The 17,854-nt window shown below is 46.4% G+C and overlaps 7 protein-coding genes across 7 annotated transcripts; 4 read left to right on the plus strand and 3 right to left on the minus strand.

Moving 5' to 3' along the window:
• Positions 1-623: 623 nt before the first annotated feature.
• EDB82DRAFT_481334 (putative glycine-rich RNA-binding protein) lies at positions 624-1,245 on the plus strand (the record flags this gene model as incomplete). Its single annotated transcript, XM_025725481.1, has 4 exons — positions 624-643; positions 765-837; positions 894-1,000; positions 1,068-1,245. The coding sequence occupies 4 exons, from the start codon at positions 624-626 to the stop codon at positions 1,243-1,245; spliced, it is 378 nt and encodes a 125-aa protein (XP_025594075.1).
• A 1,723-nt stretch (positions 1,246-2,968) lies between these two features.
• Positions 2,969-3,376, plus strand: EDB82DRAFT_481335 (uncharacterized protein; the record flags this gene model as incomplete). Its single annotated transcript, XM_025725482.1, has 1 exon — positions 2,969-3,376. One exon carries the CDS (start codon positions 2,969-2,971, stop codon positions 3,374-3,376), a length of 408 nt encoding a protein of 135 aa, XP_025594076.1.
• A 185-nt stretch (positions 3,377-3,561) lies between these two features.
• Positions 3,562-4,697, minus strand: EDB82DRAFT_353103 (uncharacterized protein). Its single transcript, XM_025725483.2, has 5 exons — positions 4,504-4,697; positions 4,292-4,445; positions 4,129-4,239; positions 3,886-4,080; positions 3,562-3,830 (listed from the first exon to the last, which is right to left on the minus strand). The coding sequence occupies exons 1-5, from the start codon at positions 4,572-4,574 to the stop codon at positions 3,747-3,749; spliced, it is 615 nt and encodes a 204-aa protein (XP_025594077.1). The 5' UTR covers positions 4,575-4,697; the 3' UTR covers positions 3,562-3,746.
• Position 4,698: 1 nt separating this feature from the next.
• Positions 4,699-6,887, minus strand: EDB82DRAFT_353102 (uncharacterized protein). The gene is made up of 2 exons (XM_025725484.2): positions 5,920-6,887; positions 4,699-5,861 (listed from the first exon to the last, which is right to left on the minus strand). The coding sequence occupies exons 1-2, from the start codon at positions 6,834-6,836 to the stop codon at positions 5,057-5,059; spliced, it is 1,722 nt and encodes a 573-aa protein (XP_025594078.1). The 5' UTR covers positions 6,837-6,887; the 3' UTR covers positions 4,699-5,056.
• Positions 6,888-7,298: 411 nt separating this feature from the next.
• Positions 7,299-8,846, plus strand: EDB82DRAFT_481338 (uncharacterized protein; the record flags this gene model as incomplete). The annotated part of the gene is made up of 2 exons (XM_025725485.2): positions 7,299-7,457; positions 7,506-8,846. 2 exons carry the CDS (start codon positions 7,299-7,301, stop codon positions 8,844-8,846), a joined length of 1,500 nt encoding a protein of 499 aa, XP_025594079.2.
• Positions 8,847-14,280: 5,434 nt separating this feature from the next.
• On the plus strand, positions 14,281-15,736 carry EDB82DRAFT_353199 (uncharacterized protein). Its single transcript, XM_025725487.2, has one exon. The coding sequence runs from the start codon at positions 14,455-14,457 to the stop codon at positions 15,529-15,531; it is 1,077 nt and encodes a 358-aa protein (XP_025594081.1). The 5' UTR covers positions 14,281-14,454; the 3' UTR covers positions 15,532-15,736.
• An 85-nt stretch (positions 15,737-15,821) lies between these two features.
• Positions 15,822-17,853, minus strand: EDB82DRAFT_569739 (general substrate transporter). The gene is made up of 5 exons (XM_025725488.2): positions 17,532-17,853; positions 16,736-17,475; positions 16,642-16,676; positions 16,171-16,590; positions 15,822-16,117 (listed from the first exon to the last, which is right to left on the minus strand). Exons 1-5 carry the CDS (start codon positions 17,725-17,727, stop codon positions 15,955-15,957), a joined length of 1,554 nt encoding a protein of 517 aa, XP_025594082.1. The 5' UTR covers positions 17,728-17,853; the 3' UTR covers positions 15,822-15,954.
• Position 17,854: the final 1 nt, after the last annotated feature.

Below are 17,854 nucleotides of genomic sequence, written 5' to 3' on the forward strand. Positions count from 1 at the left end.
GAGTGAACCCCGCCAGACCAACACAGCTGCAGCTCAAGCGGCAAAAGGGACCTGTAAGAAGTGGTTTACTGGGGATGCCTAACGCAAGGGGGTTAGAAGTGCATCTCATCATCCGCCACCGCTAATCCGAAAACTGAATCGAGTGCTACGTTAAGGGAGCAGATGCACCAGACGAGAAAGAGAGAGAAAAATCAGATTTCAATTCGCATTGGATGACGCGGTCTACTACCCAGTGAGCTGCCCAGTGAGTAGAGACTTGAGACGAGAGCGGGGAATGCGAAAAGTGAAAAAGTGCAGCTGCTGAGTGTGTCTGTCTGACTTTTCACCCATGCGAAGAAGAGGGGTAAAGTTTTAGTGCAGTGTGTGTGGCAGTACCTGCCGTTGCCCACCAACCAGTGAATCACCTTTCTTCCTCTCCCTCTCTTTTTTCTCTCGTCCTTCTGCACCTGCTCTTACTTTTCCTACCTGGTACCTGCCCTGTTGGTATATAACTCGAGACACGTTTACCAAAGCACTTCTTGTTTCCTACATCTACAAAACCCCCCTTCCCCTCCATGAATTTTCTACGAAGATTCACTCCGCTTCGATCTTTCTCTCGAACATTTACAACAACACGCGCAATCATGTCTAAGCTCTACGTTGGGTGCGTCTATTCCTTCTTTCCCGTTCCCTTGCCCTGTCACTCTCTCCCTCTCCCTTCTCGTCTTCTCTCCCTCCCTGTCGCAAAAGTGAGGGGTAATTATGCTGACCTAAATTCTCTACAGAAACCTGTCCTGGAACACCACGGACGAGACTCTCCGTCAAACCTTCAGCGAGTTCGGTCAGGTCACTGACTCGGTACGACCATCTACAAACATTCCCACATTATCAAGCGCTAATAAAGGTCCAAACAGATCATCATGAAGGACCGTGAGACTGGCCGCGCCCGTGGTTTCGGTTTCGTCACCTTCTCCTCTGAGGAGGAGGCTACCGCTGCTGTCAACGCCATGAACGAGCAGGAGTATGTTCTTTTTTCTTCCCTCCCCCCCCCCCATTCTTTCCAAACAATAGCTAACCATCTTCTCCAGGCTTGACGGTCGTCGCATCCGAGTCAACGTCGCCAACGCCCGCCCCTCCGGCGGTAACGGCGGTTTCGGTGGTGGTCGTGGTGGTGGTTACGGCGGTGGCCGTGGCGGTTACGGCGGCGGTGACCGCAGCTACGGTGGTGGTGACCGCAGCTACGGCGGTGACCGAGGTGGTTACTAAGAGACTTGACTTGGCTTGACTTGACTTCTTGACTTGGACTTCCGCATCACCAGATGTGGGCTGACTTCTATCGTCGCCCCTAAACGAAGAAAATAATGAACTGATGGGTGTGGCCGCTGAAAACACGGTCCCTCGAGATTGACGATGGAAAGGGACTATTCAAAGATACCATAGGACAGTGAAACGCTCTTCTTTTTTTCTCACCACTGATCACTGGTGATGGCTATGCTGCTTTTTTGTTTTTACTATACAAGCAGCCGGATGCGCAAAGGATGGGCGATTTATTCTCGTGTCGCTGTCATACCTGAGCTGATGCTCTGTTTACTCTGCTCTGTTCTGCTCTACGCCGCCGATTTCTCCATCAACTTCGATGCTTGTCACGCCTACGACGCAACACACAACATCTCAACCATGCTTCCTACTTGCGCTCAATTGACTCTTGACCGATTTGCTTCATCGACATCCACCGACACTTACCCAGCTTAGCTTTCTTTGACTCCTCGACGGCAAGCGACCGCCGTTTGCCTGCCTTTTGTTTCCTCCCACTATCGCAATCTTTTTTCTTCAGCCGGATGCCTGTTGTCCTGGAATAGCTATGATGTTTCTCTTGCACCTTTCATCACATTGGTGTTTACGACCAAGTTTAGACCTTTTGGGCGCAGCCTCACCGCGCTATTCCGAACCCTCCCCGCATCATCGCCATACCCCCTCAATTGTCGTATCATTGCAACTGCCCAAGGGAGGATTTGTTTGCGGTTGTTAGCCGAAAACAGAAAACAGGCTAACAAACAGCCTTGACGTACACCACACCACATCCTCAGACCTTGACTCGTCTCCAAAATGGGCACAGGAAATTTTCGCACGACGTGGCAAACTTAAATTTCTCGGGCGCAATTGGAGACGAAACTTTGGACCTCGAACTCAACAGAGATTTAACGTTATGGCGGCGTTCGACCGTGAGAATGAAATGATATTATGAACATTGTTTCCATATATTAACTTTGACAGGGGATTCTCAATCCAGACGATGGCTCTGGTTGAGTTCGGGATACTTCACACCTGTACATTACGTACGGGGAAACTCTGTTGCCTCGAGATCTGGAAATTACTTCAATGTTCCAGTGTCTTCTTGTACCGCATGTGCGATCAGAGCAGTTGTGCACCACCAAATCTGGGGCGACGGATGGTTCTCCTACAGCTTTCACTATCATCAATTGCTTTCTTCCTCTGGTATTGATGAATTGATATGTGCTGGGGGATATAAGATGTCCAGTATAGATACTATCGGATATCTCGACGTTGTCTCTTCTCGAGCTCGAAGAGAACATGCGACAGCAGTCTACTGGAAGATTACGGAGGCTATCGAGCATAGCCAGGTTGATAGCTCCATTGCTATGGAGTTAACGACTGTGTACTTGTCACCCATAGTCTTGACATGGAAACAGAGCTGTTCTACTTTGAGTCCACGCAATCATACTAATAACGATGGCCAGTTGTATAATTTGTCATCTTCGGTGTCTCAAATGGATTAATAATGTCATCTGTCAAGTCGCCGTTATCAAAAAGCCTCGGCATCTCAAGCATGCCTTATATCATCGAGCAATAGCGAATGAACTACCATCCATCTTCCATCACCTCTTCAGTCATTACTTCAAATTTCTCCCAGCCAGCGTCTTCTACCTACTATCAGAGACCAAATCGCATCTTCATTTTCATTCCTAGCATGGACCAATCCGTCATCCCAGTCCTCACGATATCGCTCTCCCGCCACCTTCACAACCGCGATATAAATGAAGGTTTGAAAGAACAATGGTCTGAAGCCAATGTTGCCACTGAGATATCTTCACGATTCACCAATATTGGGTTCAATCTCAACGCAGATGGGTCAAACCTCGGAGGCCTCAAGATAAAACTGGAGGAGCGTGAATGGAGTGGTATCATAATTGGTTGGTGTGCGCGGGGGAACATCGAGTTCACGGAGCTATTCGAATCTACCGTGGCTATTTGTGTGGATCACATTGTACTAGGGAAGCAGGGCAATACTTCTCGGAAGGAACCTAAGCTTATCTTCTGTCGGGGGCCTCAAGACCTTGTTAACGCTACATTGCGAAACTTCCCATTGGACGACTGAGGCGAGTTATTATGTTGAGGAGGCTGATGTTAGTGATGGATTGCTCTCATAGGATCCTGTCCAAACTGTAGACAGTGTTCTCGGTGTGACTACTTTGAATTGACTGGAACTATGCTTCCATATCCATCTTGTGTGAACACGTCACCTCTATGTGTACCCGTGATTCGTTTGTGGCATAGAAAAAGTCACATATTAAGTACATTGATGCTTAAGCTCAACGGTGGCGAGCCCACACAGTCAACATGAGTCAGATCCGAGACTTTCTAATCGAGTTGTGGTTTGTGCATCAAAGGCCAGGAAATCAAGAGGGCTCGGTGAGCGATGGCCACACAGAATCTATTTGGGTCTATTAATCTTATACGTGAAGAGCTTATCCCTGCTTGATGTATTCAACAAGCTTGGGTCGAGCCTCGAAAGCAGCCTTGAACTTGACAAGAGACTCTGGCAAGCTCTCCTATAGCAAATACTGTTAGCCTTTCTTCTGAAATCGTCAAATATTGTTAACGTACAGGGAGTGTCTTTGTTCGAGCATCGTTATCAATAGAGACATAGACGAGAAAGTCGGTGTAGCTAATCTCATTACCCAGAAGATAAGGTCCCTCGTGATCGGCGTAATACTGTCCGATGAGATCGTAGTACTGAGGGGCAGCAGTCTCCTTGTACTCTTCTCGGGGGCCCTCCTTGAGGTTTCTCACCCATTGAGCCTAGGTATCGAATTAGTTTCGGTCCTCAGAGGTAGACGTGCAACGTACCCTCCAATCAACATAGATGTCTGATACCAAGTCCGTCAAATACTTGTCCTCATTGCTCTGACCATCATATCGACCAAGATCACGAGACAGGTAGCGCAGAATCGGGACATGCTGCATTATATCCAAGTTAGCATAGTGCTCAGCTACTACGGATAGAACTTACGCCAGTTATAGCATGGCCTTTGTACTCAAGAGCAGGAACTTGCCCATTCCTAGTCAGACCTTGCTTGATCAACTTCGCCTTGGTTTCGGGCCAAGTATCGTCTCTTGCGTAGCGACGCTCCTCATACTCAATACCTGCATCCTCCAAAAGCAGTCTACAGGGTTACGAATGAGTCGTTGCAACGTGTTGTCTTTGATGAGAGGTTTACTTACTTGATGGGTTCACCCCGACCAAGCTTGCCGATGGCGAGGTAATGATATACGACGGAGTCTTTGTTGGACATAGTTTTATTTGGATGGTGGCGATGTCTTGGAAAAGAGGGCGTTTTGTTCTAGAAGGTGTTGTTGGAGTTATTATACTGCGGGGTTATTCATCGCATGAGTCGGCTGTCAAAACTCCGTCTCCACGGTAGCTCCAAGTTCCGCGGAGTCACTAAACATCGGCTAAGAAGCCGGCTGGAGTAGAGAGATCGTCGGGTCCACTTTCTCTTGAGCATAACAACTGATAGATAAGCCATCGCTTGTGTTGTGCACGTACTGTTTCTTTTTAAAAGATCATCGTCACCCCGTCTATCTGTTCTCTCCTTGGCTCATCAATATATTGTCTCTTTATGTGTGACATCTGCCGCCATAGTGCCCCACGTTCGGGCGAAACACCCTCGACAGCGAAATATGGATGAGACGCACGCGTTTCAATTCGTTACACCAGAAGACATCGCCGCTGCTATCTTGACCTTTTCCAATGAGGTTTTAATTCAAATCAAGGCTAAGTGGCTCTTGCATCATCCATGTCCTTTAACGTTCTTTGCACCTGTTGGACTAGTTCCTTTCTTCGAAATCTAGCATCGGGATTTCCTTGAGTCTCAATACCATCTAGCTTTAGCAGAATATGCTGTATAATACTTTCAGATAATCTGCGGTGATCGTCCTCTTTTTTCTTCCGATTTCGAGGTGGCGATTGGATATACTCGGAGCACAATGGCAACCACTTGGTCTGGAACTCAACAGCCAGATCATCCAACTCCTTCAATGGACCGCTGGTAGCTTTGTTCGATATAGGTGGTTCTGTAGATTGTGGCTTTGAAGGCCTTTCCTTTTTGATTTCTTCATAAGGAACATCCAGATCTTCGGATGAAACATTACTATGCGTTCGAGAATCGTGTTCCAGAGTTTGCGCTTCATCATCAGTCTGTAGTGATGGGAGGGCGAATAGTGCGAGCTGCTCTTGATGTCTGCCAACATGGCGTCGATAATCTTTCATGGAGGACAAAGTCTCTTTGCACAAAGGGCAAGACACACTATCCTCCTCCTTCATTGGCCTTGCGCTCAGGTCTATCATGGCATCCAGTTGACTGCTAGAAAAGGCGTCGGGATGGGCTTTGCGGACATGATTTCGGCATTTAGACCTCGCTGAAAATGTCCTCCCACAGGAGCATGGGCAATTGTATGTCTTTAGATGGTTCTGCGTCTCATGCAGAGTCCACTCGTGCCGTCGCATAAACTCCATTCCGGATGCTGTGCAATCTTCCCAGAGGCAGATATAGGGCCGAAGGTCGGCAAGCACGTGTCGCCTATGAGACGTTAGTCACTAGTTCGTTAAACAACTATGCCAGTGATTCCTTTGCTTACTTCCAAACGATTGTACTAATGGCTGTTATCATCAAATAACAAAACGGGCACTCAAATGGGCCATATTCAGCTTCTCTCGGCAGGGGAGGAACACGGAGCTTCTCAGTGTCAGCCTTGGAAGATGTGAATGAGGTTTGTGTGAGGCCAGATTCGGAAGCTCCGTCTTCGTCTATCGCTTCGAGATTAAAGCCGGCGGCTTTTGCTTGTAGAGGCAGAGAACTCGCCACGGTGCTCTCTGCATCATTCTGTTCCAGAGAATCGAGGCCCTGTTTTAGCTTCGCATGATGGCTTTCACGATACTTAAAGTATTGTCTCCTCCGCGATATAGCCTTTCCCAATCTATCAGCGAGGAATGGTTCGATCTCGCCAAATTTGTCTTTGACATGCTGGATATCAAAAGGTTCATAATGCGACGCTTCGACGGGAACAGATGCTGCGAAACGATCGTGCGGAGCCGGGTTTCTGATTGCAACGCTCAGACGCAACAGACAATTGATAACGTCTGAAACATTCTGTGCGATTTGTGCCATCTCTGTGTCAGGTATCTGATCAAAATCGGAATCGGAATCAGAACCAATGTCCAGTGGAATGGTATCTACATCTTCGACACGATCCCAGGGGATTCTTTCCCCAGACAAGATAAGAAAAGCGTCCCTCAAGAGCCCTAAAAGCTCGCTGAGAAGAGACTTTACTTGCTTTTGCAAATGGGACGCATCTCGAAGACGGTACTGGAGCGATCGTCGTCCCGAATTGTGTGCACCAATGTTTCCAGACCAGACCTTGAAGCGAGCTTCTTCCTCGCCAATCCCAAGTGTAGCTTTCAGGTCAGACGCACCGGTCCCTGGAAATTCTGCCTCTCGTATGGTGTTGAACTCATCGAGGCATTGTCGTACAGAGTCAGGAATGCTTTCTTCCATATTGTTGTGGTAAGTGAGATTATCTACATGACAAGGGAGGAGAGACCTGGCTTACCCAGTCGGCTATCAACATGTTTAGACTAGCATTGCCATGGGTCTATTGGCTGTATTGCGGCATTTTCAACGTACCCATGCTGATACAGGCTGACCATCCACACATACCAAACCCCGCTCTGACATGGTTTTTTCAGCCTCATCAACATCCTGCATCTTTTTATAATCCAACTGGTTAATTGAGCTATGTCTGGCCTTGAGGTAGCGGGGATTGTGCTAGGAAGTATCCCTCTGGTGATCTCAACTCTAGAGCACTATAAGAATGGTGTTTCATTGATACAGAGATACAGAAGATACGAGCGAGAGTTACAAAGGCTGATCAGAAATCTTGAAACTGAACAAGTCAAGCTGCAAAATGTCTGCGAGAAGCTCCTTGACGGCATTGTTCCACCTTCACTCATCGATGCAATGGTAGAAAATCCAGGAGGCGATTTGTGGACCAAAAAAGAAACGCAAAAGGCAATCCGGACCAGACTTTGGAAGTCATGCGACGTTTTTGAACGGACCTTGAGAGACATTCAGACAGCTACTGAGGGAATGTACGACAAGCTTGGACATGGGAGCGAGGTACGTGGCTTAGTTATGGTCCCATCGCGGTTCTGACAAGGCTCTTAGACATCTTGGTCAGATATGACTCTCGCAGGCAAGGAGCTTAAGCGTATAGCATTTGCCCTGAGCCGTTCGGAATACTCTGAACATCTAACGACTATCCGGGACGGTATAACAAATTTGGAATCACTAGCGACAATGAACATTGAACTAGAACCCAAAAGACGGGTGAGATCTCGTGTCAAGCTCCTCAGTGTTCTACGCACTGTTGTTGCCAGCATATACAGGGCTGTTGAGTCGAATCTCAAATGCAGCCGTGAGCATCAAATGTCTATGAGACTATCAGGAGGCGTCGACAAACCAAGTTACAGCGAGGAGGATGAGATCATACAAGACCACCACACTGATCTATTGCTCGCCCACCACCTATGGGAAGGCACATCTCAGTCACTCAAGATCGGCAAACATGAATGGGAGGGATGGCTATTAAGAGTAGTCCCAAACTTGCCAAGGACACCTCAGATATCTGTTCCTCTCCCCATTCCACCCTCGCCTAAGCCCAAAGGTGGGAAGAAGGACAGATCTGTCCGGTTCTCGATGTCTCGATTCTCATCATCAACTACTGTGTCAGACACAGCTACATCATCACTCACCAACGGAATGGCGTCTGTATCTATGGGGAAAACAAATGTCAACCCATCAAAGACCCAGCCATGCCACAATATATGCAGTAAAGCTAAACCAAGCATCAGTCCTGTATGTCTAGGAGCCATCACAGATAATTTGGCAGGGCAAAAACGAACATATAACGTTTACAGCTCTTCTGTACTTCCATCAGAAACTCAGTACTCAACAGTCTCACTGTACGAGGTACTCCATAACGAGGACGGATACCATCTTTTTACATACAGACAAAGGCTGCAGCTTGCAGTTTTTATCGCAACAAGCGTGCTGCACTTATACAGAACTCCATGGATGCTGGAGTTACCTCGGAGCCAAAACATTGTCTTTGTCAAAACGCGAGATGTCATCGACTACAGCAAGGCTTTTCTCAAAGCTGAGAAGACTTGTCAAGATGGTGGCGGCCGAAAGGCGATGATACCTACACCCAAATTATTACCTATTGGAGTCTTGCTCGTTGAGCTGATCAAAGGGCAGAGGATTGAGTCCCTTCGATTGGCGAAGGAAGAACTCGGCAGTGAGCTCAGTGCTTTGTCGGATTTCATGACTGCACAGCGCCTTGTAGACGAAATATGTCAGGCTAGTTCTACTTACGGAAGTGCAGTCCGAAGATGTCTGGATGTCGGGTTCAAAGCGCAGGCGTGTGATGTGCAGAATGAAGAATTCCAGCACAACTTCTATTCTGGTATTGTTGCCTTATTAGAGGAAGACTTGAATAATCTGTAGAAGTATACCAGTAGACAACATACAATTCCATCCACTTTCCAGCTTCGTACCCAGCGCGGTTGTCTGAGTCGAAGTTATGCAAGGTCACGATGAGGCCAATCAGTAATAGAATAACCAGAATACTGACAAAGTATGAGGGGAAACTTGAAATCGCCTTTCCATCAGCGCAGACTATCAATCTATGTGCTCATGAATAAAAGTGACATAGTCAATCAGGTAGAGTGAACGTTCAACGTTAGACACGTGACAACCGGCATGATGCTGCCTAAGAGGGACTTCCAAAGTCCAATGATGACATTTTCCTTCTCCTTGTAACTTTGTTATAAAAGTTAGTGCTTATAGAGCAACCTTATTATCACACAATACAAAGCACTGCTAAGCTGCCCACTTCTTCCTTCAGACCAAAGAAATACCGGAACACCAAGCTGTCAGTCAATTTGCCCGGCTTACTATATGCCTAATCCCTGTTGCTGATGAAAGTCATAGTAATAACACGACGTCTTTATTCTCATGAAACTTCCTTTCCTCATCATCTTCACTTCAACCCCGGTTGTACCTAACAAGCCCGTTCCCCAGTCCCAATCTCATCATGTCAACTCCAATGACAGAAGAGCTGTTTACCATCTTTCACAAATCCCCCCCAGAGATTCAACTTGAGATCATGAAACAATGTTTCGAAAACGATCTTGTCTGCTTTTCATTGACATGTCGCGATATGCATTACCTTGCAAAGCCTCTCCTCCCCAACAAACCAGATCTCTCGAATATCAATCAACTTGGATCTACACCAGATGTTCCCCCGATCTGTTTCTATGCCGATCATCCCTGCAGGCGCGGTGAAGAGGGATGCAAAGGCGCCAGAGGAAGGATCGTGAAATACAATTTTCAATGGCATCGCAAGAAGCGGCACTACTACAAGAAGAGATATCCTGCTTGCAACATGTGCCTATACTATCCCCCCGACCACCCTGTTTGTCAAATCTCAGGATGCAAGAAACATTTTGCATGTATTTCTTGCCCTCTTTATATACGGCTACGCGATTGGATGTCAGGTGCAAAGTATTGCCCTCAGTGCAAGAAGTTTACTATCCGGAGAAAGAATGACAAAAAAAGATGCAAGTTAACCACTTCGCTTCTTTGGCTATTGATATTGATTACAATTTTAGGCTCCCATGAAAGAAAAAAGGTTAGACAAACTCCAAATAATCATTGGACTGCCAAGAAAGGCGTGTCATATAGACATAGATAGTCCAGAAAACGGGGGACGGACGCTGTCGATCATGAGGCATATTGACTGGATGCTAAGCCGAGAGTAAACGCACGGGTTGTGGAAGCGAGTTGGATGATGGATCTATTCAATGTTACTACTTTATGATGCTTCAAGTAGGTGTTCTAAGGTGCTGGCTTCCTAGACATTAGTCTATCTCGAATTGCATGTGCATTACTGCATAGTGTTCAGCACGATGCATATAACGATGAGGTAGAGAAAGGTCAACATGTCTGGTAGGAGCGATCTACTCTTTCTATGCTATCGATAGCTGGTGGGGGTTCAGCTGAAGATCAACAGGGCAACAAGTTACCGAAAGTTGCGGTCAATAGACAGAGGTTGGATCAGGAGACATGAGTCAAATTGAAGCGGAATGAACGGAAGACATTTGTTGGCAAAGGTGGAGAAGTGATTCTGAAGGAGAGTGAATTTGGAAATGTTTGACGTTTAAAGTGGAGGCTCATAAGATATCTAATTTAGTGCCGGACTGTCGGTGCCTATGCGTTCTCTCCGATATTCAGTGCACATCTAGGATAATTCTCGATTAAGAACTAATTCAAGCTGGATAGCTTGGGTTGTGCCAAGATACTACTGACGTGCCAACTCTGCCTTTGTTCCATAGCACCGACGATTTATTGCCTTTACTGAGAAGCTGTTCTTATACAAGTCTACTGGCTGTAGAGCGGTGTAATGGATTTAAGGTTTCGACCTGCCATGTCAAACCCTGCTAGATCTGGGAGCAAGAAACTTTATCAAAGGCCATTCTATGTGATCGAAAATTTTCCATAAATCAGCATCTCAACTCGTAGTTTAAGGTTTTTGCATCTATCCTCGCCAATACGACATGAAACATGACATTACGTTCCGACATACTGGGTTTTTGTATATAAAAGTCCTGTAACTTACTCATTACTGACGACTTCTATTTCGTGCCCTTTATTGTACAGTCTCACCATTTGCCAAAAATGCAGTTCCAACTTACTACTCTTTTCGTTTTGCTTGCTGCTGGCTTCCACGCAGTAGAAGCCAACAGATGTCTTTACAACCCACCTCGTCTGTGCAGTGAGGGCTGCCCTAACGGAGATTGTACTGTTCCCAACAGCCCAAATGATGTTTGCTGGTATAACTGCTAAGCTGTCCGTAAGTAAACTTCTTTCCCCATCGGCATGTTACATACTGACAAGACGTTCCTCAGGCTAAACACCTGCATCTTCTACCTCGCGCTCAATAATTCGTTATTATCGATCGGACTAGAAGCGTTTCTATCACTGTATTGGGTTTTTATAAGCGTCGATTTTACAAATGCGTTGAGTCAGATACAGTCATCTGCTGGTGGAACCATGGGGTCATTCATAGAATTAGACTTGACGGATGAGATAGAGGTGGCATGTCCGAGGATGGTGATATGATCAAATCATCTTACTTATCACTACTGTTATAAAATAGCATTTAAATTCAAGAATATATAAGATTGTATATCTCAGCCCTGACCCTATTGAGCTGTCGATGAGTCGACTTCGGTTGCAACATTGGACGCAATGTGATCTGTATGCTTGGAAGTTAGAGAATCAGATACCTGCGTATCCATCATTTCTTTCTGATTGATAGTCTGTTCGCTAACTTAAACCTCTCTCGGTGGCGGATGAGTGTCATAATCGGAGATTGGATTAATAGAACTTGGAAAGCCGAGAACAAGCCAGATGGTCGCAAGCCTTATGAACCTGCCATGATTTTCATCGCATAAGTGCTTGGCATTTTAGGCGACATCGGCACCACTAGGGCCTGAGTCGAAACAGATATCCTCACCCTTGTTCTGCTTCCCAAACATCACCTTTTGAACATCGGCTACGGTTGATGTGGTCGCGGTGATTTACCTTGCGAGAGAGGCCTTCCTTCTTATCACGATTGCTTCTTGGAACAATTGAAAGATTTCACTCTTTATTAAATTGTTATCACGAAAAACAACTTGAAATAAGCAACGCGCGCAAGGTAGGTTATCATTGATGAACATACGATAAAAGGCTTCAAATCATGACTGAGTTCCTCGGTTCTTTCTATAAGGTACAAAAGGAACTCACCAAAGTGGCATATCTCCCTAACTTCTGGTCATTCTATGAAATCGGTCCCATCAGAAAAGGTCGTGTTAATGCTTGCTCGCTTGACACGACGATTATTGTTTTTTGATCGGAATATGAATGGCATGACAATCAGCGAAGTGGGATCACCATTTTTTGTAAAAATTGTTGGCAAATGTGAGCAATCTTGGGTTAAAGAATCAGAAATTTCTCAATATCAACATCAATGAGGTACGTGGTCTGATCACCTCCTCCTGAACCAACACCTGTAACACTGAACTTTGAGGCGACACAAGTTTCGTCCATTTCGAGCTGATCAAACACCTGGATGTCAAAGTCATCATTATTGCCCATGGTTGCAACAAATAGAATTAAATAAGTATTGGCTAGATCGCAGCGGGTGAAGCTCATGTGCTGATCCTACGTTGAGATTCCTGTCCACTGTGAAGAGAGTCTAAATGTACCGGGATTATCGTAATAAAGCGGTTTCGCGATAAAAATGAACTCATGTATTTCTTGAACGTGGAAATTAGTTATCAAGCTACAAGATATTGTGGTTTTTTGACGGTGGAATGATTCTTGCCTCCAACTTAGCCATCGCCATCAGTCAGCGCGTGCGAAAATATGTTTTGTAAAGAGATCGATGTGACCAAGCTTTCGAGGTATCTAGGTTAATATCATAGGATGATAACATCACGAGTTTAGTAGAGTAACGTTTTCACATAGCTAATCTACAGAAGGATATAACTCATTCAATGATTTCTCATATAGATACTTTATTTAGGTACTCAAAATAGTTGCTGGTATAGGGTGGGCAAAAGAACACTACGTCATGAAATCTTATCGATAAGTAGAGTCAGGGAGCTGAAAATCTTGACAAAGATCAGCAAATTGGCCCTGAGAGGCCTGGGGATTCAAGGACCACATGACATATTTAAAGAAGGCCAAGAACAAGCGAATGTCACCATTAATATTGGAATGGAAAGACAGGATGAAGATCGATTGAAGTAGTTTAGATCTAAAGGCATGGGAATGTTGTAGTGGATATAAATAGAAGGGCTTGACGAGGAAAAAAAGGGGAGAAGCTTTTTTCGCTTCAAGGTTCCAGACTTCAAAAATAATAGCCCAGCCCAGTTATCAGCCCTTGCTCAGTGGGGACGGGGACTAGGCGATTAGCGGAAAATTAGTTGAGACCGATTTTAGGTATACGAGGTTTTGGCAAAGTCGGAGAGGGACAGCGGAACTTTGGTTGTATTGGACAGGATAGCCCGGTCCAATTGCGTGGAGACGTGTCGTCCTTTTAATAGACGTTGCCAAGTATGCAAGTTGTAAGCTGAATGTCTTGTTTGGGATTAACTGCCGAGTATGAAAGGAGGTATCAATATGACAGACGACACTTGCAGCACATTGAACCAAAGATTCATTGATCAAAAAGGAAGCTGTTTGTTTACTTCAGAGTAATCCAATAACAACTGTTCTAAAAGTGTCTACTCTAGCTTGACTGCCGTGTCAAGCGAGAATGAATTGGGATGAAGCCGGCCGGGATAAAAGAAAGGGGACGGGCCACTTAAGCCTCAAGGCGTCAATGTAACGGTCTGGCCGAATCTTACCATGGACCGAGCGACTGACTCTCCAGCAGCCAGCAAAAGCAAGGCCCCAAGCGCTAGACGAAACCCGGCGCTTCCGACGAGCGCCAGCACGAGAAGGCGATAAATAAACAAGCCACATTTCAAGCAAGCTGCTGTTCAATCACAGACTATTTATGCAAATGCAAATACATACAAATAAACAGCCAGCCTCTCTCTCTGTCTACTCAAGCCACCAAAGCCATAGCCCTTTTTCTGCAAGCTTCAGGCTTGACTTAGCGCATGTCAGACGGGCACCCTACCCAGTTGCTTGGACAGAGAACCCTGCCTAATTATGTAATTTATCTGACGTTAGTTAGCGGGCTACTACTCCGTACCTGATTTAATACAGGGGCATGAAACCCCTGCTGGCCCGCCCCCCGGTACTTCTTCCACCTTTTTTGTTCTAAAACCTGTCATACAAAAGGACAACAACGCGTCGTCAAAGCACACTTTGATCTTTATTTATACGTATTTATCACGAGGTTGTCCTTGTTTAAACTTAACTCTTCTTATTCTTCTCAACTAACTATAGCCTCACTTTCTATTATCCAGCTCTCTCACCGCAAACACTGCCCCCTTCTTCTCAGCTCCACTTCTTTGTCACATTATCAGTCTCACTCTCGTATAGCAAGCCCATCATGCCATCAGCCCCTGGATCCCCTGGCGGCAACGTCATGACACAAGCACAGCTGGAGACCTACCAGAAACAAAAAGCTCAAGAGAGATCAGAGAGACAAGCCAGCGACAGCGAGGATGAAGATGATAACATCAATTATGACTCTGACGATGACAAAGTCGCCAAGCCAAACGACCAAAGAAGGCGTCAGGAGGCGCATCTTGCTACTTACCGACAAAAAATGATGAAGACTACCACTGGACAACCAGCGGTTGAGCACACACGAATTCCTTCTCTCAAAGGCCCTTGGATGGATATCACCGACAGTGATGATGACGACGACATTCCCCTTGCCATGCTCAAGTCCAAAGCTAAAGGCGATCAAGCATCAAGATTGTCAGGCGTGCGATCAAACCCCAACTTGCGCGCATCTTCACAGCAATATCTTATGAGACCTGGTTCATCACAAGGACAAAACAACGGCGGCTCACATCTCCGACTACCATCTTTCGCATCAAACCTCCCCCAAGATCCATTTGCAGACCCTTACCAAGACCCTTTCAATGAGAAGAAGCCCATGTTTAATGGCGGATTGATCGGTGTTATTGCTCAAGAGGAGCGAGCCAAGGCATCGCGACGAGGGGGAACACCGAGCGTGAGCCTCACAGGTCCTCCTGACACAGGATTCGGCATGTCCAACGGATCAATCTACGGAATGCAACAAGCTTCGAGATCCCAGTCCTCGCTTTCAGGCATGCCCAACCCTTATATGGCTTCACCTTATGGAATGCACCAAGCTTCAGCATCCCAAACTTCACTTTCAGGCATGCCTATGCAGCACCACATGCAACACCAGGTTCCCCACGGTATCCAAGAGCAGATGCAATTCATGCAAACTGCCATTTACGGCGCGCAGCACAAGCCTAAGACCTCATGGGGAAGCATTCCTCAAAGACCAGGAACGAGTGGAAGCATGGCTGCTATGCAGAAGCCTTCTCTACCAGCATATGGAGGATATGCCCAGTCCATTCCCCCAGCGGAGCGAAGCAATGTTGGTCTACCAAGCCGATACAGGGCGGTGTCCAAGCTAAAGGCTTAGACGGATTGTACGAACAAAACTGAAGAATGAATATGAAAACGGCTTTTTGAGATGGGAGGCATGATACCTACACAATGCGACTCATGAGAACGCTTTACAACAAATTTTACTATGTCTGGGTGGGTTATGGGGTTACAAGATTTTAATAGTTTATGTACATTATGTATAAAAATTCTACCTGGTATCACGATTACTTAACTGGTTCACAATGCTCAAAGTGCTTCGAATCGTTTCTTTGTCGTTGAATACATGGCGCGACTTTACATCAACGTTGTAGCGTATTAAAGATAAGATTTCATTGATGTACTATGGCAATCCATGCGTGGGTATTATTCTGGAGTGATGTGACATTCATGGCCAAGTGTACCATATAATGTTGGAACACCCGATCCCTTCAGCCCTACACTAGGCAAGGGAGCCACTCTAAGCATGTTCAACCTGGCTCACTTCACTCTTCATTTGAGCCTGGGTCTTAGCAATGCCAGCAGCCGCATTTTCTCCGTCGAACAACATGGCAATCTCCTCAAGAGTGGGGCCCTTTGTCTCGACAAAAAAGAAGTAGATGACCAGACATTCGATGACCAGGCTGATGTTACGTTAGCTTCTATCATGAGGCACTGTGATTTGACCAATACTTACATAACAATGTAGACGAAGTAAAACTTCCAAGCCAACTGCTGAAGACCAAGTGGGTTGACCCATTGGTTAAATACTCCAGACAGAGCAGTAAAGCAGAAGCAGAGCGTGAGACCCTTGGCTCGGATGTTGTAGGGCAGAATCTCGACGGTGTAAGACACGGTCAGACCAGGCCATGCGGCACCTGCAACTCCGTAGAAAAGGAAGATCATGGCCACGACAGCGATACCAGCAGCAGAGGACTCAGTCTTTGCATAGACGGCACTGCATGCAGTCCAGATGGTGAAGGAAATCAACATGCCGACACCCGCGAAGAGGAAGAGAACTCGGCGTCCAACGCGATCGACAAAGAAGGCGGCGAAGAGTGAAACAAGCCAGCACCAGATTGTGAGGCCACCGTTGATGTAGGCTTGGGTTACAGCACTGGATTATGTTAGTATCTATCGGTCATGTGGATTAGGCAAAGTGACTTACTCGGTAATACCAATGGTTTTCAGAATGGCAGCCAGCTGGTAGGAAAACAAGGTTAGTGCTGCTATGAGCCGTGTAACTTATCATGAAAACTTACATAGTACGAAACAAGTCCGTTACCACTGCATTGAGAGAAAATTGCTGTAGCAATGATCAAACCACATCGCTTTCGGTTACCAGGAGTACGCCAAAGCTCAGCCCAACCATCACTAGAGCCTTCGCGCTCAAGTCTGATGGTGTTGACAATCTCGGTATACTCCCACCTGACAAACTCGTCATCGTCTTTTCCGTTGCCGTGGTACTTGACAAGGATCTGGCGGGCCTCCTCTTCGCGACCCTTGCTGATCAGCCATCGAGGGCTCTCGGGAACAATAAAAATGGCAAGAAGCTGAATACCAGGCATGAGACACTGCAATCCTGTGGGAAGAACCCACTGGATAGTGCCAGTTTGGTTCCTCAGGGTTCCGAAGCACACCCAAGCTGCGATGATGCTTCCAAGATACCACAGAGTGTTGTAGATAGTTGTGATCTTGCCTCGGTGGCGGGGGTGGGAGATCTCGGTAATTAGCAGCGGGCATGTCGCGTTGGAGATGTTGGAACCGCAGCCCATGATGAATCGGCCGACTAGGTATAGAGCATCGCGTCGCGGGCCGTGGCCCTTTTGGGGAAAGCATTGCATCAAGGCGCCGATGATGACAGTTATGCAGCCGACAGCTGTACCCTTTTTACGACCGAGGCCGTCGGCGACGTACGGAGCGAATAGTAGGACGAAGAGACCGCCGAAACCGGGCATCGCGCCAAAGATACCAAGACGACTTCCTTCGGGGTTATCAAAGACTGTGTTTGTATGTGTCAGTCATGTAATTATGGGGGTGAAGCATCAATCGACTCACATTGTTGCCAAGAGCCCATTGTCTGAAGACCATTCAGCAGACTCGAATCATAGCCGAGAGTCGTTGAACCCATGAAGAGAAAGATCATCATAAAGTATAGTTTCCTCAGCTCAGTCTGTTTCCAGAAGGGCAATGGGTTGCTTTGAGGGACATGGTCGTCGTGAGAGATTTCGACTTGAGTCTCCTTTGAAGTCATGCTGGGCAAAGTTTGTCGCTCTCTCGCTTTCCCCTATTGATGATGATGGAAGCGGGAGTAGATGAAGACCTGATGATCTCTTCCATTCAAGGTCGTCCTCCACTCGATATATTATATACTCAGAACA

The sequence above is a fragment of the Fusarium venenatum genome (assembly GCF_020744135.1).
Source record: "Fusarium venenatum strain MPI-CAGE-CH-0201 chromosome Unknown EDB82scaffold_4, whole genome shotgun sequence".
Taxonomy (NCBI): domain Eukaryota; kingdom Fungi; phylum Ascomycota; class Sordariomycetes; order Hypocreales; family Nectriaceae; genus Fusarium; species Fusarium venenatum.